Source organism: Ochotona curzoniae, unplaced genomic scaffold (assembly GCF_017591425.1).
Source record: "Ochotona curzoniae isolate NIBS_2020 unplaced genomic scaffold, NIBS_Ocur_1.0 contig_4501, whole genome shotgun sequence".
NCBI classification, from domain to species: Eukaryota; Metazoa; Chordata; class Mammalia; order Lagomorpha; family Ochotonidae; genus Ochotona; species Ochotona curzoniae.
The window spans coordinates 11,073,683-11,101,217 of record NW_024466307.1 but is presented as its reverse complement, the minus strand read 5'-3'; the positions used below and the strand labels follow the sequence as shown (position 1 = coordinate 11,101,217).

General features: G+C 47.4%; 1 protein-coding gene across 5 annotated transcripts in view; it reads right to left on the bottom strand.

Annotated features, from left to right (window-relative positions):
- CAST (calpastatin) overlaps nucleotides 1-27,535 on the bottom strand; it is an 83,088-nt gene that overhangs the window by 33,029 nt on the left and 22,524 nt on the right. The window contains exons 3-6 of one of the 5 annotated variants that reach the window (XM_040986077.1): nucleotides 26,653-26,724; nucleotides 6,662-6,721; nucleotides 1,777-1,842; nucleotides 1,214-1,246 (exon numbers count right to left, since the gene is read on the bottom strand). In XM_040986077.1, coding sequence (XP_040842011.1) covers nucleotides 1,214-1,246; nucleotides 1,777-1,842; nucleotides 6,662-6,721; nucleotides 26,653-26,724 — 231 coding nt within the window. Of the gene's footprint in view, nucleotides 1-1,213; nucleotides 1,247-1,776; nucleotides 1,843-6,661; nucleotides 6,722-23,912; nucleotides 24,009-26,652; nucleotides 26,725-27,535 lie in introns of those variants that run through there. The other 4 variants (XM_040986078.1, XM_040986080.1, XM_040986079.1 and 1 more) reach the window with 4 other exon arrangements.

The following is a 27,535-nucleotide window of genomic DNA, read 5'->3' as shown; positions in this document are numbered from 1 at the left end:
TCAAGACAAAACCCCCAGCTGTATCTCTGCTCTCTCAGATCAGAGAGGCAGGCACACACTGTGTGGCCCACAGTCACCCTAGTAACCATCTCCAGCAATGGTGGCCATCAGAGGAAAATGACCAGCTCATATTTTATGGAGGACCATGTCTTCAGATATGTGAATCTCTCTCCATGACCACTGGCTGTACTGCGCAACTCACATGGATAAACCGGTTGCTATCTACGCTCACTGTGATGACCACCGAGTTTGACAGTTTCTATTCTAGAAACTGAATCTGCCTTCACAGGAGTGTCATGGTTTACAATGTTCAGTGTTATGGTTTACAACGATTCCTCCTGGCTCCAGGCAGTGAGGGTCACATCACCAGGAAGCCAGTTCTTTGACGATACAGTAGATAATTTAAAGCATTTACATGGGGAGCAGGGCACCCTCTTGCACCCAGCTGCCGGATCCTTCACTCCACAATACACTGAGCAACCACTACCCGCATGGGCCAACAGGGGGCGTCGTGCAAAAATCAGACAAACATCACCTTTCATCCCTTGACCTCACCCTATCTCTCACTTTACTGCACTTCAGTCCAAAGTACCTCGGTGCCTCTGGGAGGAAACCTTAAGATCTTATCAGTTTAACTGCTTAGACACTCAAAAAAAAAACACAGTATGGCACCCTGCCAGGGAGAGACGCCTGTGCTGCCCAGAACCTTTGGGGTCCCTGTCTGTCCCTGGGAGGGAGTGGCTTTCACCATGAGTTTGAGAGGAAGTTCCCTAAGGCAAGTCAGTGCGCTCTCCTGCACACCCAACCCAGCTCGGCCAGCTTCCCAGCAGACCAGTGCCCCTTCCCCACACTACGCCTGCTGCCTCCCCGAACCATCACGTTTGCTCACCACCCTCCTCAGCCCGCCTCTGTTCCTCTTTGCTAAGACACTTACTTCCCCTCCAAGAAACAACACCCAGATTTCAAAATGCCTTCTCAAATAGTTTTCATCCATAAAACTTTTTATGGGTTCTCTTGTAGACAGTATGCAGACTTAATGTTATCCAATCTGTACGCACACCCTATATAATCCTATGCAAAAAGGCATTCCAAGAAACGGCCTGCATTGCTGATAAATCCCTTACTCATTCAGGAGCACGGATGTAGCAACCTGGGTGTTCATCATTGTTAGAAAGAACCTTGAGTAACTCACCAGCGGACATAGGTCACTTACCTGGGTTGGTTGCGACTTCTCTGTTTTTGCAGTCTAAATGAAGAGAAAAGGGAGAGGTGAGAGGAAGAAAGAGACATGATAGATTTTCTTCCACAAAGAAGTGCAGAAGTGCTGATCTTAATTATAAACTCGATGAGATAGGTTTGGTAGACTTTCGGAATGGAATTTGTCACTCTTCCGATAAGAGCATGCGAATCCTCCCGCCTCTCCAGTTTGTAACTACATCTTAACTTGCTGTATGCATCAAAGAGAAGGAAAAAGTATTCGTGTTATTATGACAGTTAATTAGCAAGCATGTGAAGTAAAAGCCTTCCTCTAAAGCTGCTACTGTGGTTGTCTTTTTTTTCAGTCGGGGAAATACTCCCTGTGAGTTCTGGTGATGTAACAGGATGATGACAAAATAGAAGGTACAGAAAGCAGTGAGACATGCTTGAGTGCTGGCGTGTGACTGACAGGTGGCTGAGCCCATGCACGGTCTGTGATGGGCTGGGACAAGCGGTGCTGAGCAGCTGCTAAGATGGCGATTAGTAAACAGAGATGCTCTTGGACAAGGCACCCGTCACCTGTCTTCTGTGTCTCTTCTTGTCAGGAGGATGCGGTCCTTCCACCTGTTTGTGGGTTGGAACAGCCTAATATGAAGAGCATAACCCCCAGGGTAACTGTGTTGGCCAACAGTCAAACACACTGTGTGTCAAGGTGAGGCTAAATGCATAAACATACAAAGAACCAGCTGACTAATCCATTGTAGCTACTCAATGTACCTGAGCCAAGGCTGTTGAAAAAGGTTCATGGAAAATGGAATTAAATATGTGATTATTTTGGTGTTGTATTTAAAAAAAAAATCCTTGCTGAGTTTATTCTTATTAAGCATTCCATGAACTTAAAAAAAAAAAAAAAACTTTCGAATAAGACCTACAAACTAAGACATACTAAAAATCTCAGTTCTACACAAATATTTCAGTTTGGGTTTATGTGTTTCAGTGAAGGCTGCCAGCAATACCATTCATTTCCGTTTCCTTTTCCTTCTCACATGTGACTACCTGAGTCATAATTTCCTATCTCTATCTCCAATGCCAGGGTTTGATGAAAAATAGCCAGAGGTGTTGTCAAAAAGTTTTCTGAAATTCTGTCAAGAGAACCTTAAAACAATCTTGTACACACCTAGTGGGTATGGATTTTTGGAGTGCAGGCCATAGTCTTGGTTGGAGAGATTTCATCTAAAAGACCTAGGAATCTTTCTTTCCAAAGGAGTGGTTAGATTTTAAATCAGTTCATGTGATATTTTACATAGTTTTAACTACCTATCCAAAAGTTACTGCTGTAAAAAAAAAAAGACCAATTCCATATGTGTATATATATGTGTGTGTGTAATTCTGTATAATTCTGTATATATAATACACACACACATATCTGTAAGATAACCAAACAGGAATAGGAGTTGAGTTCTTCAGAGATGACACATAAAGGCCAAGCCTTCCTGTCATTTTCCTCCCTTCCATCCAGTTAACATTATCACAAACTCTGTATTTTTCAAATTCCATTATCTGAACAGGCTAAAGTCAAATATCCTCTTAGTTTATCTTGTTTTGTGCTTACTAGTATGGGAAGGAAAGCAAGTTCATGATCAAAGAACTGTTTCTAAGGGTTTTGTTTTTTTTTTTTTTTTTGGTATGTTTTAGATTTTTTTACATTGACATCCTTGCTAAAGGATGTTTCCATTGACACAACTCTTTGTTAGTTTATGTAAGTGAAATCTATTAAATGATTAACAAGGAAAATATGCCAACTGGCATGATTAGAATTTATTAATAGCTCCCAATTCATAATTCCACAATCAAGGATTTGCACAGGAGAATTCTGCCACCCAAATTAATGCAAGCTCATCGAGAGGCTGTAATACAGTGTGCATTTCTGCCAGGTAACTGTCAAGTTTATCTTTAGTGGTGATGCTGAACATCATGATGATGCTGACAGCAACTAATGCCTATTGATCCCCTATTAGTTATTAGGGGATGTTCAAAGCTTGACTGTGTCAACTCAGACCTCATCACATTGTAAGAAAGCTGTTATTCTCATTTTCCTGTTGAGAAATTGAGGTTAAAGAATTTCAGTAATTTCCCAAGGCCACCACGTGGTCTCCTGGGTTCTGTTCTCAATCTCTGCTCTGTGCTCCTGCCAGGATTGGCCAATGATCTGTTCTAGGCACCAGCCCCTACTCCTGTCTGATACATGCATCTTATACAGTCCTGTGAGATAACTGTTAACACCTTCCTCCAAAGTACACTCTAACGGAACCAAAGCAAACAGCGGCTGTCCAACATTAACATCTGTGTAGAACAGGGATCCCAAGCCAGGCTGTCTGGTGACAGTATCATCATACAAGGTTCCCCAGGCAGGGCATCTTTCACCAGGACAAGAGACACAGAACACTAATTGGTTAGGCCACCAGCTGCAATGCTGGCATCTCAGAGCATAAACCCTATCTGCGCCACTTCCAACCCAGCTGCAGGCTAATGCATCTGGAAAGGCAGGGGAAGGCAGCCCAAGCACTTGGGCAATCTTCTGTTGCTTTCCCAGGTGCGTTAGCAGAGAGCTAGATCAGAAGTGAAGTAGCCAGGACTCAAAATGATGTCCACTGGGATATTGTAGCCGTAGGCAAAGGTTTTACCTGCTCAACACTGGCCCTGGGCTCCTTGTTTTGGCCTGGCCCAGGCCTTGGTGATACAACCCTTTGGGGAGTGAACCAGGAGATGGAAGAGCTCTGTCTCTTCCCTCTTCATCTACAGCTCTGACTCTCAAAGAAAAATAAACCTTAAAACAACAACAACAAATCAAACACTGATTGAGCTGTATCATGTGCCTGGAGAGCCAGGCTGCTTTCTACATGAAAACTGTACATCACGTCAAGGATATAGGCAGGGTGTTATATTGAACGAGCATCCATTTCCCAAAGCTCAAATGTCTGGAGAAACATGCTCGCGGAACTCACAAGCATCTAGGTGAGTCTAACTGTCAGAGGCATCAAACACTGGGACCCAGGAAGGTGACATGGTTAATCAGAAGAGTGGGACTGGACTCCACAGTGAGAGAGGATTTGGGCCAAAAATGGCCAGGCGTCCACCTGGTGACACCGCACTATGTGCATCCTGTTTCAATCTTCCTCTGGACTTTCCTCTCTTCCTCTGACTCAGAGGACTGCCAAGAATCGTCACGATTCAGGCTAAGCCATGGCCTGAGCCTGCTGACATTTGCTCTCAAAAGCACAGCACACTTACAGAGCAGTTTTCAAGCTAAGGCACGGGGGGTTGCAATCAGGCCACAGGTTAAAAGGAAACCAAAAGGAAAAGAACTCTGCTCTGGCTCTTATTACCTCTTTAGTTTTCATGGGCTCTAAGTTTACAGAGAACTCTTTCAGAGAGGCTTCTCCTATCATCTTTTATTTCAGGATTCAAGTAAAAGTTTTAGAAAGTAAGTTTGATATAAACAGGCAGTGATGGATTACATAATGTGCATTTTGGAAACAAAATATAAAAACATGTTATTATAACTGACATTAAAACAAGGGACAGGTGCTTGAATAGCACTTAAGTTGCCTCTTGGGGCGCCTGTAACTGACACTGGGATGCCTGGCTTTGAGTTTTATTTCCGTTTCCGATTCCAGTTTCCTCCCAACCCTGGGAAGCTCAGGTGTTGAGTCCCAGACACCATGTCAGAGACTCGGAGGGAGCTTCAGGCTCCTGGCTGCAGCCTTGCTCAGTTCTGGCAATTGTGAGCAATTGGAGTGAACCCAGAGTAGGAAATTTAAGAAATTTAAATGATTACTAAATGACATTTTTTGAGAGTTTACATAATGGGACAATATTGTTTCCAGATTCTTGCAATACTCTGAGAGCTGCTTAAGATGAAGGCAAGAGTACCTGCATAGGACTCAGCGATGGTGCCCCACTCCCCTGGGCTAGACACTACTGGGGCTGTATGGTAATGTGTCAGGCAGAAGACAATTTAAACCAAACAAACAATTTAATTGAATAATGATGTGTCTGGGCTGGCTCCTAAAGGAACTGAAGAACTTGGTTCAAGACATGAGGTGACGGTTCAGCGTGGTAGCTTACTGCCTCAAGTCCTTGCCTTGCATGCATTAGGATCCCATATAGACGTCGGTTCTAAACCCAGCAGCTCCACTTCTTATCCAGCTCTCTGGTTGTGGTCTGAGAAAGCAGATGAGGAAGGGCCAAAGTCTTGGGACCCTGCGTCCACAGAGGAGACACTGAAGAAGCTCCTGGCTTTGGATTGGCTAAACTCTGGTCATTGTGGCTGCTTGGGGTGTGAACCAGCAGATGAAAGATCTTTCTCTCTGTCTGTCCTTCTTTCTGTATGTCTGCCTTCCCCAACACCCACCAAAAAAAAAAGCCATAGGGCAAGACATAGCAATGCTACTGTTTACTCTCCTCCCGCAAACCTTTCCCAGCATCAGCACCCGGACAACATCACGACTTAAGAGAGGGTCTCGGGCTCCTTAGGCCAAGGGGTTCAGGACTGGGCTCACCCTGTATCAAACACATCATCTGAGCTTCTCCCTCCGAAAGGGCAGAGTATAATTATAATGAAAACCAAAGAGAGCTTGACAAGACTTTGTCCATACCCTACCTGACTCAAATTTCAGAAACAAACTTTGGGGGACATCTGATAACCAATGTCTAGTTCACTCTCTTCCAAGTTCACTTAACTGTAGCCTTTGTATGTTTTTTCTTTTTACTTTAAGGATTTATTTATTTTTATTAGAAAGGAAGATCAGATTTAGAGAGAGAAGCAGAGACAGAAAGCTTTCATCTGCTAGTTCACTCCCCAGTGGCCACAATGGCCAGAGCTAATCCGATCTGAAGTCAGGAGCCAGCAGCACCCTTTGGGTCTCCCACGCAGGTGCAGGGTCCATCCTCAACTGCTTTCCCAGGAGACGAGCAGGGAGCTGGATGGGAAGCGGAGCAGCTGGGACATGAACCAGCACCGATATGGGATTCAAGTGCTTGTAAGGCAAGGGTTTAGCCACTGAGCCATTGTGCTGGGTCCAACCTTTTTTGGTTTTATGTGGATCTTTAAATGTCCAGCATAATAAAACCACTGTAGTAAAGGTTTATGGTTTCATGTTAATTAAGAGGAAGGAAGGCACTTGCATTGACGATCTTCAAGGAAAACCCTCCGGCCTCTGGGACCATAAGTGACTGCCGGGGGACCCCTTGTTCCTGACCTACGTAGGGGTGTACAGGTGATGTCTGAGGTGAACACTGGGAAGCCATGTCTTCGCACCAACCAGGAAGGAAATGTTCATCCCCATCACTTGAGCTTCCAGGGACACAAACACATCTGTCTACAACCAGTCCACACTTGACAGGCTTTACAGCACGTGCAACAAATCAGCCTGGCCTGAGTGACCCTGGAAGGGCCCCTTACCTTGGCTCCCGTGGGATTCATGCTGGCGGGCTTGCTGGCTGCACCAGGGGAAGATGACACCTAGAAAGGAAGGAGGCACAAAGTTTGACTCCATGTAAGCCATGAGCTACGTAGTTCTTGGGGTTCTCTGCACCACACTGCCCATAGTTCTTCACCCTGCTTATACATGCAGCACCATGCATACAAACGGGGGCATGTGCTGTGTGCCAGACACTACTGTGCCATCCATACCCCGCAGTGCAGTGGCTGGGTTTGCTCACCTGCTCTGTTCCTCATTCCAACTTCCTGCTGACACAGATCCCAACTGGCAGCAGGTGATAGCTCAAGCAGGAGGGTTCCCATTATTTATGTGGGAGACCCAGATCGAGTTCCCAGCCCCTGGCTTTGGCCCGGCCTAGGTCAGGCTTGGCGGCGCCATTGTAGGCCATTTGCAGTGTGAACAGATAGGCACTTTGAAGTTGTTCACAACCAGTTTTTTTAAAAATCTATTTTTATTTGAAAGACAGATTTACAAAGAGAAGGAGCAAAACCTCTCTGGTTCACTCTCCACACAGCTGCAACGGCCAGAGCTGAACTAATCTGAACCATGGAGTTTCTTGCAGGTCTCTTACATGGGAGCAGGGACCCAGCCACTTGGGACATCCTCTGCTGCTTTGCCAGGTCATAAGCAGGGAGCTGGAACAGAGGTAGAGTAGCTGGGACACCAACCAGTGCCCATATGGGATGCCGATATTTACAGACAGAGGAATAACCTTGTTGAGCCACTGTGCCAGTCCATACATCCATTTTTAATATGTCTAGTAGGTGGTGTTGCCTATGTGTTACAAACTAGACCATATGGGTTCCAACTCCAATTGGCCTGTTTACTAAATAATCTATAGCAACTTATTTAAATTTAATGAGCAATTGAAGATCATAAATTTTTCCTCGGTGCAACTTCATAAATTTATTGTTAAGAATTACTGTCTGTTACATGTAAGAGTAAATATTAGTAATATTTCTTATTTTTAGAAAGCAGAAACACTTTGAAATTTGACAGAACTCTGCCCAAATCTTGGGCCTGCCAATTGCCAGCTCTGTGATTTTTGAGCTTCAGTTTTCCAGGTACATAAAACTGTTCCATAACATCTCCTTTGCAGGACTGACATAATGCATGTAAAATACCTGGCATGGTGTAAATGCCTGTTGAAGTCATCAGGGCACTACTCTTAACACAGCTCATAAGAATTACTAATGTACTATTCTTAAAATAGCAAAAAGATTCATGCATTGTTCCTAATAAAGCAAGCAAGGATATGACTCCAGGAAATAGACCAGGGTGGGCATGAAGCGCCCCTCTTGGGTTGTGTGAGGATGGAGAAGTGGGGGCGGCTGCAGTGGCTGCATCTTATCCTCCGCTAGACGCTCGGGACTGCCCCTCCCTCCTCAGGCTGCCCTGGGGCACCATGATATCGTCACAAAAGCAGAGGGCGACCCTTGTGCATGTGGACTCTTGCAGGCCCCTTGTGGTATTCTAGCACCTGACTTGCATCACACTGTTAGTATTAAATATACCATTGCCTTGGCAAACTCCAGCCCTGGTTCATTTAAACCTCCTGCAAACCGAATCCGTTGGGTCCCGGTGCCCGGGGATTCCATCTGGCACGCACTGCCATCTTAAGCAGCTGTCAGTAAGCAGCTGCTGCCCTGCCAACGTCACCAGGAAAGGCCTAGACCGAGGAGTGTTCTGAGTCTCTCAGGCCTGGCCCTGAGTCACTTCCCAGGCTGAGTCACCAGGCGCCAGGAACCCATCCCTGCCCTGCCTGCTCCCACTCCCAACAGCTGCCATCCAAAGGCATACCATTTATGTATGTCTGCTTCCACAATTAGAGTAGCTTGTACCCATTTCCACTTAAGCTCCACAAAGTCCCCTTCATTCCTTCAATGATCCTCCCTGCCCCCAATCTCGTAAAACCCCACTGAAACCGAACACTCCACGTAAACTTGCTTTATAGTCGGAAGATCTTTAAGAGAACATGAACTTACTTTTTCAAAACCCAGATTTATCCAAACGGGCATCCCATCACAAAGTCTTGAACTGCCCGAACTACCTCACTAATTGCACAAAGGAGATGGCTTTCAAAAGACTACTTGGAGCAGTGTACTCCAAGCATAGATAGGACACTGTGGGAACCAAGCTGATGGCCTTGATGGCCCCTGCTCCTAGCAGTCTTCTGTTCTTTATTTCCTAACCAAGGCACCAAGCATACCACCACCCAGGCTCTCTGATTTCTAAACCACGACCCTTGAGGCAGGGCACCGCTCAGTGGATCCTCACTTCCAGAGGCTGCCAGTTCCAAAGGGCATCACTGTTGCTGCTGACACCAAAACACCTGATTGCAATCAACAATGCCAGCCGACCAAAGGGCACTGTATAACTACACGCTTCCTCTCCACGGGCCCACGCAGGTCACTCCCCACCTACAGACAACCTGGAATTCAGGCAGGAATCAGAGCAACACACCCAGAGCCAAAGCACCTGGATACCGACCTCTCTCCTCTGACCCACGCAGCCCACTCCACAGCTGCTGGTGAAAACGCAGTGGGCTGGGGGTAAAGGATACAAGTGAGTCAAGCTCAAACATGGGAGGGGGGCTGGGCTCAGAAACAGAAGGTCTCCTTGCAACTTCAGTGCCCCCAATGGAAGCAAAAAGACCAGTGTGACAAAGAACAAGTCTGATGTCCTTGTCAGTTTCAGTCCCTCACTCCCCACCCAAACCATCTTTACAACATTGTCTGGCTGCAGTATACATCAATGCTGGTTAAGAGAGCTTCTGTAGGCTGGAAACAAACGAATAGTCAATCCTTGATTTAACCAATGAGAGAGCTTATTTTCCGTCATTAGTCAATAAAATCACTTAGACCTTGGGGCTGGAATTCGGCATAGTGGTTAAGACACTGTTGGGGTGCCCCACGCTGCCCATGCAGGAGTGGGGCTGGCTTTGAGTTTTGGCTTTGCTACCCATTCTGGCTTCCTGCTAGTGTGCACCTCAGGAGGCAACAGGGGATGGTCCAAGTGCTTGGGTCCCTGCTGCTCATGTGGGAGAGCCAGACAGATTTCCTGGACTCCCAGCTTCAGTGTGGTCCAGCTGTAGCTGGGGAATGAGCTTGTGGAAGTAACAAACAAATCTGAAAAGGGCTTCCTTCACTTGTAGCAGTAAGCAATTTGGAGCCTTATCACGTTGAGCAATCAGAGGCCCGAGGCAAAGCTGTTACCTCTGTGAGGAGCCCTGGAGGGTGAAAGTGTTTTCTTTCACCACATTCTCCCAGACTCCAGCCTTTCAGCTCGCCCAACCTTTGCCCAGGTCCACTTCCCCATGCCACTCCCTGCTCCTGTCTCCCTTAAAATGCCACCAGCACTGACTTCTGCCACCCACAGAACCCCTGCGTTGTCCCTGTGAAGCATCCCCTGTCTGAACCCCCATCTCCAATCCCACCCTCCCCCACCTCTGGCTCTGGCAAGCACGGACTTTCCAATTTCAGGGCCCATGTCATTCATCTCTTGCCCCATGTACCAGTCACACAAGCACCAAACTTTTCTTTCTAGTATCTAAATCCTTGCAGGTGAGTCTTGCCAGAAGCCAGCCCTGGCTCAGCTCCCTGTGGCAGCAGACATGGGAGGTCAGCCCAGAACCCTGATCCCAATGACCTTTCCCAGGCAGGGGCCGCCCCTCAGTCCTTACCCACTGGGGTCTCCTGCTGAAGCTGTCTGCAGCGGGGGAAAATGAAGTAAGACTCTGTCCCGACCACCTTGTGAGGAGGGGTTGGGGGAGAAGAGGCTTGGGAACTTGCCCTGTAGGTCCCCTTGACGCACCAGGGAGGCGAGGCAAGGCTGCGCTGCAAGGTCCACTCCATGATTCAGCCACCATGCAGTCATTCCCTCAGCTTCTGCGTGCCCTTCCTCTCCTGCTTGGCTCCCAGTCCATTCTAGGTGTTTCCGGCTGAAGCCGGGGCAGTCTCGGGCCTTCCCATGTAGCTATGCAGCCTTATCTGGATCCCACCTCCTGCCCACCTGTGGCTTGGCTCAGCGAGTATAGAGTGCCGGCAGCACGCCATCACATTCTCTCTCGTCTAGCCAGCCCTGGCTTCTTCCCCCACCTGGTAGCTGGCGGGCAGCCCCTTACCCTCCCGTCTGGCAACACCTGGACTTGCCTTTGTTTGTGGCAGGTTACTAAGATCCTGGTCAACAGCCCAACAGCAGTTTCGTTACAAAGCTTGACCCCTGCTCTCCTTGTTGAACTGCGAGCCAGGGTGGCTCTCTCCACATACCTCTGGCTCCTTTCCTTCTGGAAGTTTCTTCCCTTTGCTTACTCCTCTGTGCTCTTCAGTTTGGACACACCAGCCTTTCTCCTACATCATTTTGAGTCCTCACCCACTGCCAGCTGTGTCTTATTTCTGGGAGTGACTCCTCCTTGCACCACCTGATTGTACTTTAAAAACAGGAGGTCGAGGAAAGAGCAGATCCAGGCTTAAATCCCCGTTCTCTGACAAGTCTAAATCCAAACTCGTTACCTGTTGGCACCTCTGTCCCCTTGCCTGTAAAATGGGGGGGTAAGACCTCCCTGCTTGGAGGCGCCTTAAGGGAAACCACCTGCTTCGAAGCCCTGGATTCACACGCAGGAGCCGGCTCCCGTCTTCAGCACGGCCGAGTCCTTTTCATTTGTACTAACACCCACTCCCCGGTCTCATCACCCTGGGCCCACACCTGCATGACATCAGGGCCTTCTACAAGTTTCCACGCCTTGTTCCCGCTCACCTCCCGCCCCCATTTACCTTGTGATCTTGCTGTCTGTGGCTGCCTGACTCACCCTCCTGCAATCAATGTGCACGGCCTCTCCACGCTGACAGAGAATTCCGTGTGTTGGTTCATTCAAGTCCCACCTTTCCCATCACCTGTGTCTCTAACACACTCCTGTAGTACCTTCCCACCCTACATACTCACCCATCATACCTGCTGGGCTGATGGGCCACTGAGCTCTCCCTGAAGGCTCTGTCACTCTGCCTTTCAAATAATTTTTTTAAAGGGTTTTGTTACATGAGCATCTGTTGACAGTACAGCTGGTTAGATCTCTCCTTTCAAATACATACAACAGGACGGGGGGCAGGTAGTATTTGGTGCAGTGGTCCCTGCAGCCTGTATCAGAGTGTCGGAGTTTGAGACCTAGTCCCACCTCTGACTCTAGTGTCTTCTTCATATGCACCCTGGCAGGTGGCCAGTGACCGTCCAGGGACTTGGAGGCTTGCCACCTTCCAGGAGACTCAGACTGAATTCTGAACTACTCGTGGCTTTGGCCTGTCCCAGCCCTGCCTTTTGTGGGCATCTCAGAAGTGAACCGGCAAAAGGAAGATCTTGCCCTTTTTTTCTCTTTGTTCTTTCTTCTCTGCCTTTCAAGCAATCAATATAAAATTCATTGAATCTAATTCAAACTAAGCACTTACATCATTCTTGTCATTAACTGGAAACTGTACAACTTAAAGAATGACACATACACCCCCTATGCAAGCCCCTGGCTGCTTCCTGTAAAACACTTGGACCAAAACGGAGGCAGCTTCCATGGGGTATTCGCTAAGGAAGACACTGACCTCTTTACAAACACCCCTGGCAGGGTCCACTCTAACGCTGGACCATCACTTCAGGAAAGAAAGGTGTGGTGCTTCTGTGTGTCTGCTGTCTGCTTTGCTGTCAGTAGCGAGGCTTTTCATTATTAAGCACAACAATGGTGCATTTAAGGAGCCCCGCAATGCAGACATCCAACACAGGACAGCGCTGACTCATAACGGAAAAGCTAAATGTGCTGAGAAATGCATGACCAATCTGTACACGAAGGTGAGCCGTGCCTTTCGGGGGAAAACATAGCATGGTGCTAGCAAGTCCCGGGCAGGGAATCTGCCAGCTTATAACTGCTATCACAGCAGATGTCAACATCCTGAGTCCAATACATTAGGGAAGATAAGCAGAGGAAGTTCTGAGATCTGGGTTTAGAAAATGGCTTGGGAGCCCAGCACGACGGCCCAGTGGGTAAATCCTTGTTTTGCATCTGCTGGGATCCCATATGGGCACCAATTCATGTCCCAGCTGTTCCACTTCCTATCCAGCTCCCTGCTTGTGGCCTGGGAAAGCAGTTGAGGACAGTCCAAGGCCTTGGAACCCTGCACCTGTGTGAGAGATCTGAAAGATGTTCCAAGCTGCAGATCGGCTCAGTGGCTCTGGCCGTTGCAGCCACCTGGGGAATGATCCAGAGGCTAGAAGATTTTTCTGTCTTTCCTCTCTGTAAATCTGTCTCTAAGAAAAAATTTTAAAAATACTTTAAAAAAAGAAAAAGAAGACAGCTTGGAAAGCCTCAGATGAGGTAGGGAATGTTTGGTACATATCGTGTTGCCACCACCTGGGAGCTGAAGACTTGAGAATCTTCCGTGTCCAGGCAGTCACAGGTGCTCACATAAGTTTATCCTGGTAGATAAATATTATCACATGCATTTCATAAATGAGAAACCCCAAACTCAGGCTGAGTGATGGTGTCCGAGTTTTAAGATCGTCCTCATGTCAAAAATTAAAACAAAGTATTAGGATTTTACCAAAAGCAAAAGGATGCTGGCATGGGGCAGGTGTTCCAGGTGAGCAAACACGTAAGCAAGACTTAGAGATTGGAAAGTACTGGGGAGAGCTCAGTGAGCGACAGGTGGGATGAATGAGGCAATGCTCACTGCCTGCAGGGAACTGGAAGATTAGAGAATACCACGCACTGATGAAATATATTAAAAGGCATCCACAGACTTCTGATAAAGATATAGTCCTGGCTTTCTATTTGCTTTGGGAAGTGGAGCACATAGGAAACTTCGGTCTCTGAGCAGATCTCAAAACAAACATCTGATGTTGCCTAGCAACTGGGACACTAACCACAGATGATCTGCAATCCTAAACCCAAACCAGAGAGGCCATAAACTCTCTGGCCACACCCTAAGAGTGTCTGATTATGAGTTCTGACACGGGACTACCCCCGGAGTGCTTGGAAAAAAATCCTCCTAAGGCAAGAAGTGGAGCTTCCAGTTCTACAAGTAACAGTTTCATTTTCACTGCTCTGCGGGGTCTGGGTTTCCAGTGGTTTGTTTTCTTTCTTTTTCTTTGTCCCTCTCTCTCTCTCCCTTCCTTCTTTTTTCTCTAACTGGAACCATAATTATTATATCCTAGCTTAGGAGCACAGCAAACAAACAGCCCAGATTGGCCATCAAACAAGAGAAAAGCAGCTGTTTCAAAATGTTCTGGAGTTCCATTCATGCCTCACTTACGGATACTGCTGCCTCTCCTGACACAAGAAAGAATTCCAACTGTGCCTGCCCCCGGCTGCGCCAGATACAGTGAAGGTGAGAGGTCAGACCCAGACCAACACAGGCCACTTTCTCCTTGTGGGCCCTCCCCTGGAGAAGTTTGCTCAGGTGAGGGGGCTGACATAGGCCTGGCAGTCAAGCCGCCTCAGATAACGGGTGCTACACAGAGAGCAGCAGGCAGACAGCCAGGGATGAGCTGTGTGGCCCGGAAACCCCGGTTCTTCATGATGAACTGTCAGGCTCAAGAAATCTGCATTTCCACAACTCTACTATCAAATGTCACATGGAATGGAAACATATGGGACAATGAGTCCGGTGGCACGTGTGACAATGGGAAACAGAGGGTGACACCACGGCTCCAGAGTCCCAACGTCCAGAGGTCTCATTCTAGCTGTGCCACTTTAGGCAAGCTGCCTCGTGTTTCCCAACTCCAGATTTTATCCTTCGTAAATGGTTGGCAGGTGATATCTAACTCTAAAGACAGTAGTGAGGGTTCAGTGAGGGTGTATTTACGGAGACCTTGGCATGATACCTGGGATGTAAATAGTCAACACAAGACCGAGATTTTTATTGTTTTATTAAAGCCAAGGTCCCTCCATGTTTCTACTCTATGCCTCATGGTGGCAGAGCAATTCTGTGGTGCTCCACCATGGCTTTAGGAAGTGCCACAATATCCTCATTTGTCTTTTTCAAAGGGAAGAAGTAACACAGGTCCAGCAAGTGAAATCATCACCTGTACCACTGGCATCCCATCTGGGCGCCGGTTCAAGTCCTGGCTACTCCACTTCCCATCCAGCTCCCTACTTATGTGCCCAACGAAATGCAGTAGGAGATGGCTCAGGTGTTTGTGCCCCTGCCACCCACATGGGAAACCGGGTCAAGCTCGTGGCTCCTGTCTTCAGCCTAGCTCAGCCCTGGTCCTAGCAGCCATGTGGCGGGGTGAACCAGTGGATGGGAGATCTCTCCGCTTTGTGTGGCTTGCTCTCTGTAACTGTTTTCCAAATAAATTAATTTTAAAAGTAACACTGTTTTGTACTACAGCTTTTTCTTTGGACTCAACTGCAAGAGTATGTTAGGTCCATGTTTCATCACGTAACAAAGGAATCGAGAGTACAGATCTGTACGAATTCTCAAAGATGTATGGATTTAACAAAAGCGACTGTGTTTGCTGATAACATAAGTTATTACATAAGGAGAAACTCTGAGCTCAGCCGACACCATCTCTGAAGCCATCGACAATGTCATCCATGCCCCACCTTGCTCTTACCCTAAGTGTACATCTCACAGGGCCAGGGCTGGCATTTTAAAACCCACTGTCAGCTTTGACCACTACTGTAATAATCAACTCAAAACAGCCCTAACCAAAGCAAGGAGGAACTTGGGAGCAGATCTGGAGACAGGCACAATCACGTGGGGCCAAGAAACAGGCCTGCCACTGAACAGTCTCCGGGCCTGCTACACCGACACCTGCTCTCAGTACAAAGGATGACAGTGAGGCTTTCCTAGCCCAGAAAACTTCCAAGTAATCACAGTGAAAGCAGGCAACAGGAGAAAAGGCCATTCCGAAAACCATCTGAGAAAAAGACATTGTCAAATGCATGCTGACAGTGAGCTTAACCTTGGCCAGTGTTACCAGGGTCATGTGGAGAAGGTCAGGAGATTGGCTCTGGAGGGAGGCCAGTGGAGTTTGCAGGCCAGCTCTGCCACCAGCTGTGGGACTTGCAGTGAGTCCCTTGACTGCCCCGTTCATTTCATCTACTCCACAGGGCAAACCACTCCACTTTCAAATTACAATGCAGAGGAACCGAAGTACAGATTTTAAAGTACAGTTCAGCTGAACTGGTGCTCATCTTCCCATCTCAGCAAAACCGCTGCCATTTCCTATCCATCCAGGGAGTTTTTGATCATGCACTATTTAATTCTGCCACTTGCAAAATTCAACATATTCAAAGATGGGTAATGTATTCCTTCTATGCTACCTAATGAAGACGCCTAAAGAAACTGCTAGCTTAACCACGATGTGCTAATTCCAAACAGCTTACGCTACTGTTCGGCCAGGCTGAAACCCGTTCATAAGACAGAATGTCAACAGTGTTAAGATATCGAGTGTAGCGGCAGAGAGCACAGTATTGATTTCCACTGTTATCTGAATTTAAAGACACAGTGTGCTCTGAGGTAAGTGAACTCCTAAGGAAATCACTGACCATGGTAAAGTCCTCCAGGGAGCAGGCCTGTGGACAGTAACTTGAGGGAACACGGGAGACACAACAGCCGAGGGAGATAGTGCTTGCAGCCCCGTGCTGGGTGACCGGGCATAAAGCCAGGAGCTACCAAGATGTGATCACCCACTCAAGCAAGCCTTAAGAACTGCCCACCTGCCAAGGGCAATGACACAGAAAGTCTTCTTACTGGTTGGAAGCAAGGGGGTAAGGACCGACTCTCAGTGCAGAGAGGAATTCCAAGCCTGCATCTTAAGGCATCAGAAGCCCCTTTCACTCTGTCTGCATGGGGCAGAGAGCCCACACCAGGATCTTCACTGATGAGATTCAAATGATCCCGGGCAGAGACATGCTCAAAAAGATCTGATCCAAGGTAGGTGCACAACATGGGAGAAGCTACAAAACAGGGCAGAAATGCATTTCAAGAACTGAAGACTACAGAAAAGTGTGAAAGAGACTTTAGTCTCTAAATACAAAGAACAGAATACAAGTCACAGGTTCCCATTAGGTGAAAGGAGAAGCTGCAGGTGGTTGAACAGAGATGTAAAGGATTGCAAGACAGATCTGAAGATGTGAGTCAGAGCACAACACAAGGAAATGGAGACAGGAAATACAGAAGCAAAGAATCTCGGCAGGTCAAACCTGGGGTCACCAGCTTCAACTCTCTGCGGCACAGCCCACCTCTGAACCTGACTTGACTATTGTGAAAAGGCCCAAGTCTGAAAGCACTCGGTTTTATTTATTTATTTACTTACTTATTTGAAAGGTAGAGTTACAGAGAGAGAAGGTGAGAGAGAATCTTCCACTTGTTGGTCCACTTCCCAAACAGCCACAATGGATAGAGATGCACCAAGAGCTTCTTCTGGGTCTCCCATGTGGATGGCAGACGCCCAACCTCTTGAGCCATCCAGACTCACTGTTCTACACACATTGTTGGCGTGAGCCTTTGGCCCACAGGTAAGACTCTGTGCCCAGGTCAGGGTTGGATCCCAGGCCCTTCTCCTAACTCCAGCTTCCTGCTAATGCACACCAGGGTAGATAGCAGCAGATGAGGTGTCAAGTAGGTCGTTGCCCCTCACATGGGACAAGAGCCACAAGTTCTGGAGTCCTGGCTCCATCCCATTCCAATGTTAGTTACTGAGGGCACTTGGGGAATAAACTGGCAATTACGTACTTTTCCTCTGTGTCCAACTCTCTGCTTTTGAAATAACATTTTAAAAAGACACCAAGTATAGTGATAACATGAGAATGTTCAAGGTAGGGGATTTGGATAATCACCAATGAAGTTACACAGGTTTTTTTCTTTTTTTTCACCTTGTTTGTTATAAAGACAATTTCTTATTTTTATAACAAGGAGGACATAGAAAACGCACATGTAATGGAAAAATGTACAAAAATTCTATTCTATTCTATTTTTCATGCCACACACCTAGTAAAGCTAACCAAGACACACTGTGTCCAGTAGGCTGAGCCCCTGCTGTCTTACTGACAAGTTCTCTCCCACTCTCTCCAACAATACTATTCTGGGAAACTTCACAAGTGCTGAGGTCTGGTTAATGTCTTCGATATTTAAGCCACATGTTTCAGGACCTCAGTCCCTTACAGAGGTCAGACAGTGCTGCTTATGTACCACAATGGCCTAAATCCAACTCTGAGTGAAGTAGGAGTGGTCCAGGCCCTTGTGTAGCTTTTGACACGGGCCAAGAACATCATTTGGTTCAGAATACTGAGTCCTACGCATTGACACTGTGGCATAGCTAGTTAAGCTTCTGCTTACAATCTCTACATCCCATAATAGAGCAGCCATTCCAGTCCTAGCTGCTCCACTTCTGATCCAGCTCCCTGCTAATGTGCTTGGGAAAGTAGCAGCAGATGATCCAACTGTTTTGGCCCCTGCCACCCAGATGGGAGACCAGAATGGAGTTCCAGGCTCCAGGCTTCAGTCTGGCTCAGGCCTGGCTGCTACTGTAACCATCTTAAGAATAATTCAGCCCATTGGGATATCTACGTCTTTTTATTTTTGTCACTCTGCCCTTCAAATAAAAAATAAATCTTTCTTAAACAAGTCCAAACCCCTGCGGATGCATTGCACTCTTATGATTTCATGCACAGCTGAAGCCAAGAGACTACTTGAAGTTGGACTCTTCAGAGTAAACTTCATTTCTCCAAACAGCAGTTATCAAAGTATGGCAGGTGCAAGGATTCATCTAGGGGGCTTATGAAGCCAAGGTTCCAACCAGTGCTTTCCAAACTCCAAGCTATAAAACACTGGCTGGGAGAATTCCACAGACAGGAGAGCATCAGGGCTAGGGGTCAGTTCTGGAATGACCCTACTATCTAGTGCTTATTGCTTGGAGCCCCCTACTGTGAAGGCACAGCTCTCTGTAAGTCAGGAGACCCTACACTGACCAAAGCAATAGTTACCCATGCTCAGTAGCCCATCAGTAAGTCCACTGGCAAGAGTCTCATCAGGGTCACCTCCACCTGAGTCCTGCTCATCATCCAATGGAGATAAACTGGTGGTGGTGGTGGTGGTGGTGGTGGTGGTGGTGGTGGTGGTGGTGGTGTGTGTGTGTGTGTGTGTGTGTGTGTGTGTTTGTGACAGGGAGGAATGGGGGGTGGCCCAAGAATTCAGGCATCTGACAGGTAGACTAGCAACAGAAAACAAAAATGTCTATCAAAGTTAACTTCATAAACTCAACAGAAGCAGACCCAAGTCAATTCAACATGTCAAAAAATCCTCCGCAAAGAACAAAGATGATTATTAAAACAACAAAGAAAACCAAAGTAGTGCTGCAAAGGGGGAAATATCACCACCATAAGACAGACCAAGCGACTTTGTAAGACACCGGCAATGCAGCACCCACTACTGTAAGACGAGTTACCAGAACAAAAGGAGGAGTTAAGTGGGATTCCCCCTGCGTAGCTAAGTGTAGGTATCCACCACTTGGCAGGTGCCAAATATGACATCAGAAACCGGATTGAGACCAATGTGTCATGAGAGGTAAGAAAGGAATTCCTGGGCGTGTCACTCTCATGTTCAAGGCTCAGCTGTCCCATCCTGTACCTCAGAGTAGGGGGTGAAGATAGGAACACGAACATGATCTGCAGGAACTTGTAAGCCCTGTAGCTTGCTGGGGGGTGGGCTGGCAACACCCACCCAAGGTGCCGGGGCAGGGTTCACCAGGGAAGCCTCAGAGCCCTAGGGTGAGGAGGAACCCTCTGGTACAGCAGCCACAGGGTGGGCAGCCAGTCCTTTCTACAAGAGAATGTCTGCTGGCATGAAAAAAACATGAACTGATGCCAGCCAATGCCAGAAAGGAGGGTCTTCACACAGCAGGCATCCCTGGAATACTATCTCCATCCTAAAGGTCTCAAAGGGCTCCTTTCACATATCTGCTGATCATTTAACTCTTTCATCTTCAGACAGACATTAAGTTTCAAAAACTCTATTTGTAAATACTAGCAAATAAGAACACACATCATTTTACCATTTCTATCTATCCAGGATGAATCTCGGCTTTCATATAATAGCATCCTAGGACTATTGATAAAGGTAAGACTAATCTTTTCTTCTGATCCAATACATTTTTGGCTAGAAGCAACATGGTCGATCTTTGGGGATTTAAAGAGGTAGTTCGTGGCTTCAAGGGTCCCAGAGTACAGAGCAATAGCCGAGGCAGACTTTGGTGTGTGATAACTTTTCACACATTAAGGCTCTTTTAGTAGAAAGTCACTTTCTGGAGCTGTTAAACATGTCCTAAAACACAACACAGTTGGTGCAGGGGTTGGCATGGTGGGAGAGCAGGTGAAGCCACTGCTTGTGACTCCAGGAGCTCATTACAGAGTGCCAGTCAGCATCAGCTGCTCAGCTGCCAAGCCCGCTCCTTGCCAACACGCAAGGAAGGCAGCAAAAGAAGGGCCAAAAAGCTGTTGCTTGCCACCCACGTCGGGGGCTAAGATAGAGCTCCTGACTTCAGAATGGCACGTGCCTGCTGTTGGAGGCACTTAGGAGCAAACCAGTGAACAAAAGATGTCTCTCTCTCTCCTTCTGTCACTCTTCTTTTCAATTTAATCTTTTTTTTTTTTAAAGAAACAACAAGAGCCAGGGTTTTGGTGCAATGGTTTAAACTACTTCCTGCAGCACTAGCATTTCATATGGGAGCAGGTTCCTATCCTGGCTGCTCCACTTCAGACCCAGTTCCTTGCCTACATGCCTGGGAAAAGCAGAAGATGGTCCCTGCCACCCACCTGAAGGATGTATATGAAGCTCCCAGCTCAACCCTGCCATTGTGAGTGAACCAACAAATGGAAGACTTCTCTCTCCATTTCTGTAACGTAGCCTTACAAACAAATAAATTAACTTTCACACACACACACACACACACACACACACACACACACACACAATGACAGCTCTGTTTTTCTTAGACTATAACATGGACATAATAAGAGTGTCTGCCTTAAAGGTGCACCATCACAGCACACAGGATGCTCAGCAGAGGCCTAGAATGTGGTATTCTTCAGTGTATTAATTCTCTGTGCCAATACAATTAATCTTTTCTTTTTCTAGAAACTGTTACACTTACTTTTTAAGCAATGTGTCAATACTGTTTAGCATAGACAACACAGCACTGTAGCGAACAGGCCCAATGGCAGCCACATTGCCAGTGGTGTGATGACACAGCTTCCACCTGAATCTCCAATGTACAAATCAAAAGCCTTGCTCTGAAGCCATCAACTTGTCAAAGAAGCAAAGTGCCCTCCAAAGCTGGAAACAATAATTATTTTTATGGATTTCTATTTAAAAAAATAAGTTAGCTCAACTGCTCTTTGCCAAAAGAGGCAGTACCCCACCCAAGATTACTTCCAATGTGTGAGAATGCTTTAGGCCATGCCCTGGCATCCCATGGGAACTGACAGCCCTGCCCAGCTCAGAACTGCCATCCAACATGCCAAGAGTGTGCTTGTGCAGAAATACTGGACTGCTGGCATTTCTGACTCAGAGCTACTTGACAGAGAAAAGATAGAATGCCATTGTTTGTGAAACCCAATCTACTTTGGCAATATGCAGACTAATTCAGTATATCAGAAAAACATATAACAGAACAAAATTGGTTCCTCTAAGAAGTTCAGACACAAGTATGCCAAAACTTAGTCCAGATTCACAATTCGTCCAAGTGGAGGAACTACAGGGCACCATCAGAGAAAAGATATGAATATATGCAAGGAGTCTTGAAAAATTTTACAGAAAAACATGAAAAATATGCAGGGGTTTCAAAAAGTTTTTGTACCAAAGTAAACATGCTATCTCATGTTTTAAAAGACTTATTTATTTGAGAGACACAGTTAGAGAAAGAGGGAGAAACAGAGAAATTTTTCCATATACTGGTTTATTTCCTTGCCCCACAGAGAGTAGGGCCAGGCTGAAGCCAGGAGGTTGCTCTTGGCCTCACACCAGGTGGCAGGGACCCCCAAACACCTGGGCCATTCTCTACTGCTTTTCCCAGGCCATTAGCAGACACTGGGATCACAGTGGGGCAGCTGAGACATGAACTGGCTTCACACAGACACAGACCTCTGCTACCCTCGGGTTCCCTGTCCCAATGCCTACAATTGCAGGTCTGGGCCATGTATAAGCCAGGAGCTGGGAACCCACTGAAGGTCTCCCATATGAGTGGTAGGAGCCATCTCCTGCTGCCTCCCAGGCACGTGTGAGCCGGAAGCTAGAATCAGAGCAGGCTGGGACTTGAACCCAGACATTCCAACACAAGATGCAGGCTTTGCAGCTCTCATTTTAACTGCTACCCCAAATAGACACCCCTAAATGTCTAGTTCCATTTTCCCACAAATGTGTTGAAGCATCGTGAATATGTATCCAGGCAACAAGGATTGTGGAAGTTTCACTTAAATATGACTAATTGGATCACTCCCATTTGATGAAAACAGTTCACCCAAGAAGTCATAGCAAATAAAGAAACAATTAACGGGAACATAAATAGTTGGCTGATTCTACCACACTGCCTCAAGGTAATTCCTCATAGTTTCATTTTAAAAACTATATTTCTTTTTATTGGAAAGGCAGATCACAGAGAGAAGAGACAGAAAGATCTTCTATCCACCGGCTCATTCCCCAAATGGTTACAATGGCCAGAGCTGAGCTGATCCGAAGCCAGGAGCCAGAAGCCAGGCGCCTCCTCTGGGTCTCCCATGCGGGTGCAGCATCCAAGGCTCTGGGCCATCCTCCACTGCTTTCCGAGGACACAAGCAGGAAGCTGGATGGGAAGTCCAGCAGCTAGGACATGAACTGGCATCCATATGGGATGCTGGTACTTGTAAGGGGAGGGTTAGCCAGTTGAGCCATTGCACCAGACCTCTTGGCTTCATTTTTAATTTCATTCTTTCAAACTGTTATTTTATGTGATATGGCTAATAGTTGCATTCTGGGAGGGTCATTATACTTGGCCGACCCTGCCAGGCAAATAATCAAGGAACCGAAACTTGGCACTGATTCCTTACCCTTCCTCCTCCCCCCAGCAGTGGGCCTCTTGGTAAGATAGTGAACCAACCACAGTCCCACTTACACTGCACCTGCTGTTCCATCGCTCCCCACCCCACACCCTCCTATCTGCTCTGTCACACACACCTGGAGTCCTTGCTGCACCCACAGGCTCGCTCTTCTCCTTTTTCATCAAGTACTCGATCGGTCTTCACACAGTTCGTGGCAAACACATGCCACAGAACCACCACCTTTACACCAACATCCTCTTTGAATTCTGTGTTTCCATGGACCTTCTGAAGCATCCTTGATGCAGGCCTGCCCTCATCTCTTCCTTCATCATTTAGCTCCATTTCACTACAGATCCCTTTACTGCCTCCTGGAGCCCTCCCACCACCTGCCCAGAAACCCACGACTTCCCATTGCTGCCTAAAAGTCAAATCCAGGCCCACACGTGACCAGGAGAGGGTCCAGGAGTTACCTGTCTGGACATAAACTCCCTCTACTTTCAGCGCAGATCCCACTCAGTGTGGTAGTTCTGCATTACATGGGGATTTTTTTTCCCCGTGTGCTAATGCATAGGTGGTCCCAGCAGTGAAGCTGCCTAGCCCTCCTGCCTCCACTTCTCAAGCTGTAAAATGGGGTCTCACCTGACTCTGGGGGGAATTTCCCAGGGCATGAACAGCATCGCGGGGGTCAGGAGGTTGCAAAGCCCAGGGCAAAGGGAACCTGACTCAGATACTGGCTCTGACTAGAGAAGCCTCAGGTTGTGTTCAAGGAAATAGCTGGGAAACATGTTACAACACGGGCTGCCACCGCCACGCCCAGCATGCAGGAGGTGACACAGAAAGGTCAGGCGGCTGAGCTCACCGCCTAAAAGCCGAGTTTACCCACCCCCGCCACGGAAGCAGGGCCCCGGACCCATGGAGGCCACCCACCAACTCTTCTCCTCCCCTCCTCAACCTTCTGGTCTCCTGTCCTTGCTCCCAGACCATACACCGAGTGTCACCGACACTGCTACACTTCGAACCCATCTGGAAAGAAACCTGAAGGGCCAAGATCTCCTGTCGCCAGCCCCTGGGGCCCATTACCGGCTTCCAAGCCCCGGGACCCGAGGCAGGACGCGCGGGTAGCAGCAGGAGCGTGGCGTGGTGAACCCAGTACTCACTCTGCGCAGTGATGCCCGAGAACCACGGCTGGGAATGAAGAGGCTTGCATTCCCTGCTGGGTCCGGCCCTGCGGTGGAGGTGGACCGCAGAGGAGCCCACAGCCGGGGCGGGGCGCGAGCCTGACCGGACGCCGTGGCCCGCCCCTTCCCCGCAAGGCCCCGCCCCGGAGCGCTGGCCCGGCAGGTCCCGCCCCGGCTGCTGGGCCCCGGGTCCACAGCGCCCCACTTTGCAGGCCACCTGCCGGGTCCTCTGTCCACTTGGGCTGGGGCTGCGACTGCCCGACTGCCTGCCTCTGATGCCAGCAAAAGAAGGGAGGCACCGTGGATGCTCTTTGCAAACCCCAGAGCACTTCCAAACACTTTGTGAAAATGCAGTTCAAGTCCTGGTTAATTTGGGTGCAAATCCACGCATGCGTGAGTGCTTCAAAAAGTTTACGTGAGAACAAGTATTTTGAAAAAGCTACGTATGCATTTCACTTTCCTTTGGTGCTAAAATAAATGTAATTCCATTTTTTCTGTGAACTTTCTGAAGAACTCTCATATAGTTCCATAAATCCCGCTTGAAGATTACAATAATGAGCAGAACTGGAGATGCCTAAATATGTTCGAAACTGGTGTATATTTTAAAAAGCAATTTAATAAGGGTCAGAGTTCTTCTGAATTATTATCCATTACACATTACGATTTAGAATATGTGAAAATTGGACCTGAAGACACTGAATAAAATATGAATTAAAAGGTCTACATTGCTATAGAGAATTGCATAAGAATGGGGAAATAATCTCTTGCAGATGAATGCCAACTAATCAATACAAAAAATGTATGAAAAGTTAGAGAAAAGAATTATAAAAGAAATCTAGCAATTTCCCAAAGCCATAAACCAGTCAGGACACAGGGACAGCAGCTGGCATTAGAGAGGCAGGGCAGGGTTTGGGTGCTTGGCGCAGCACCCAGGACACCTCTGGGGTTGCTCATGTTCCACATCCAGGTGCTAGGGTGCAAACCTCCACGTCCTGCAGATTCCTGCCAACGTAGACCCTGGAAGGCCACAGTGATGGCTCACACCCACGAGTCCCTGCCACCCACAGTGGTGTTCCTGACTCCTAGCTTTGATCTGACCCAACCTGGGCTAGTGTAGCCATTTGGGGAACCATCAGACAGATCTCTCTGCCTCTCTGTTTTCTTTATATAAACCAGGAAGCAAACCAACACTTGCATGTTTAAAAGGAGCAGCGCTCCCGTGGGCCTTGATAGCCCAGAGCCCCCCAGGCAGCTGAAGCAGGTGGTTCTCTGTCCCTCACTGCCCCTCCCAAGGGGTCCTCACAGCACCCTGCTTCTTCTACTCCTCCCGTCACATCCAACTGATAAAACTTTCAACTCCCATGTCCTACTACTACTCCCTGGGCAGAAGACATCCTAAATTCTTAATGAAGAGAAATTCAAGATTATTTGCTAATTGCCAGTATTTTCTTCCCCACTCCCTACCCCCACCCCCAGGTCTCACTGATGTTCATTTCTCCCATGACAAAAGTCACATAGAATGATTCGTTCAGGCCTCAGTCCTGCACGCCTGGGCCTGGCAGCCCCAGGGCTAAGCAGTGGTGTTTCCTGCACGTAGCTGAGTACTTCTGTGCTCCTAGAGAGCTGCTGAGTGACTGCTTGCTTAGGAAGTTCCTCCCCGCAAGGTTCTCATGAGGCAGGCCAGGGGGGCTACCCTGAGCTCCTGCCACTGTCGCCAAGCATCACTCTTTTTCTTAGTGTGGGCCCATCTGATCATCCACAGCTGAAACTCTCTCCCTCTTTCCCTCCCTCCTTCTCTCTTTGTTGCTCAGGCTTTCAAACAAACACATCTTTAAAAACCAGGTTAATTATTCTAATTCCTTTCAAAATCAGTTCTTCTCTGTTAATGCCTTTAGCTTCCCGTCATGGTGTATTTTTCTGTGTATTAGGATTTCATTATCGTTTAGCTCTGTAGGTACAACTAAATTCTGTGTTTCCATGGACCTTCTGAAGCATCCTTGATGCAGGCCTGCCCTCATCTCTTCCTTCATCATTTAGCTCCATTTCACTACAGATCCCTTTACTGCCTCCTGGAGCCCTCCCGCCACCTGCCCAGAAACCCACGACTTCCCATTGCTGCCTAAAAGTCAAATCCAGGCCTTGTGACCTTTTTGTGTCACGTGAATGTATCACATAGGTCTGAGACAGAATGAAGGGAAAAGTTAAACCCTTGGGAAACTGCTATTTAGGAAACTGGAGAAAGAAAACATGACAAAGAGCTGTGATGGAGGTGGGAGAGAGCAGGATATTGGCAAGGAAAAATTTGAAGTGTGCAAAGGAATAATGATAACATAGGGTTGGAAGCCTTTCATAGAGAATTTCAGAGAGCCTTCTGGCATTAACACTCATGAGTGATATCAGAAATATTTGCCAAAGAAGCAAGACAACCATATTTCTACTTTCAGAATTAGCAAAAAGTCCAGTCTTTTCTATAAACACACACAATGATACTTAGTGAGCACTTAAGATGAGCCAGGAAGAATGGCAACACAGATGGTTACACCATATCCAAAATCACTCCAACCATGAACAGTGTTAATAGCATCACCTCTCTAGCATAGAAAATGTGACTTTGTCCCAAAATTGGCATTGTGTGCCTACCCTCCAGGTCCCAGGTACCCAGGACCCTCTGTGAGGGTGAGGTGAGCAGGGCTCTCCTTCTGCTTGGAAAGTGACTGACCTTGGTCACGGCAGCTGCTCCATCAACATGGCTTCTAGAAGGTTCACCACTCCCAAGGCTGGCTGCTTTTTTCTGGAAAACAGAAAATGTGAAATTCAATGAAGGACAGTACCCGAACAAGAGGGCTGAGTACTGATGTTCATAATAACATAAACATCTTCTGAAGCAAAGCACAGACTAATATACTAAACACACCCCAAGTAAGCCTGTTTGTAACTTTTCATGACGCCATCTGAAGACTCTGTAAAGACTGAAGAGTCAATTGTTACATCCCAGTTGCTTGATATTCAATGATTTTGGGGAACTGCAGACATCTCAAAAGGGCAGCGGTCACTTCCCCTCCCCCAAATGTACTGCCAGAAGCCCTTCACTGACTGGTGTGGCTGCTCTGTCTCTGATGGGGCCGTCAGCAGTGGCAGAACCTCCACAGAGGATGACCCAGCACTGGGCATCACCTAGCACTTCTACCTGTGGCCACTGACCTCCCAGAAGAAGAACAAGGGCATTATGCTTTGTCTTTAAAGATATTCACAATGTTAATATCAAAATGCTGACCGCACCATATGCGATAATCATGAGTGATACGAGGGAATGGATTGTGTAGAGGTCACTCACCTATTAGTGCTACAGATAACAATAAGATGATAGGATTGTAGTAACTGAATGTTTGGGACCATTGTTCTGAGTTCTCTACGTCCTTTAGGTATCATGTGTAATAACCTAGTTAATCTTCACAGTAAGTAGTGTGAAGCTGGTTCTGTTATCATCTGTAGTTTATGGGTGAAGAGCTAGAGGAATAGATAGTAATGTAATCATGGTCCCAGCCAGCAGAAAGAAGCTAGGGGGTATGCTCTGGTCTGTTCCTTGCCCACTACTACAGCCG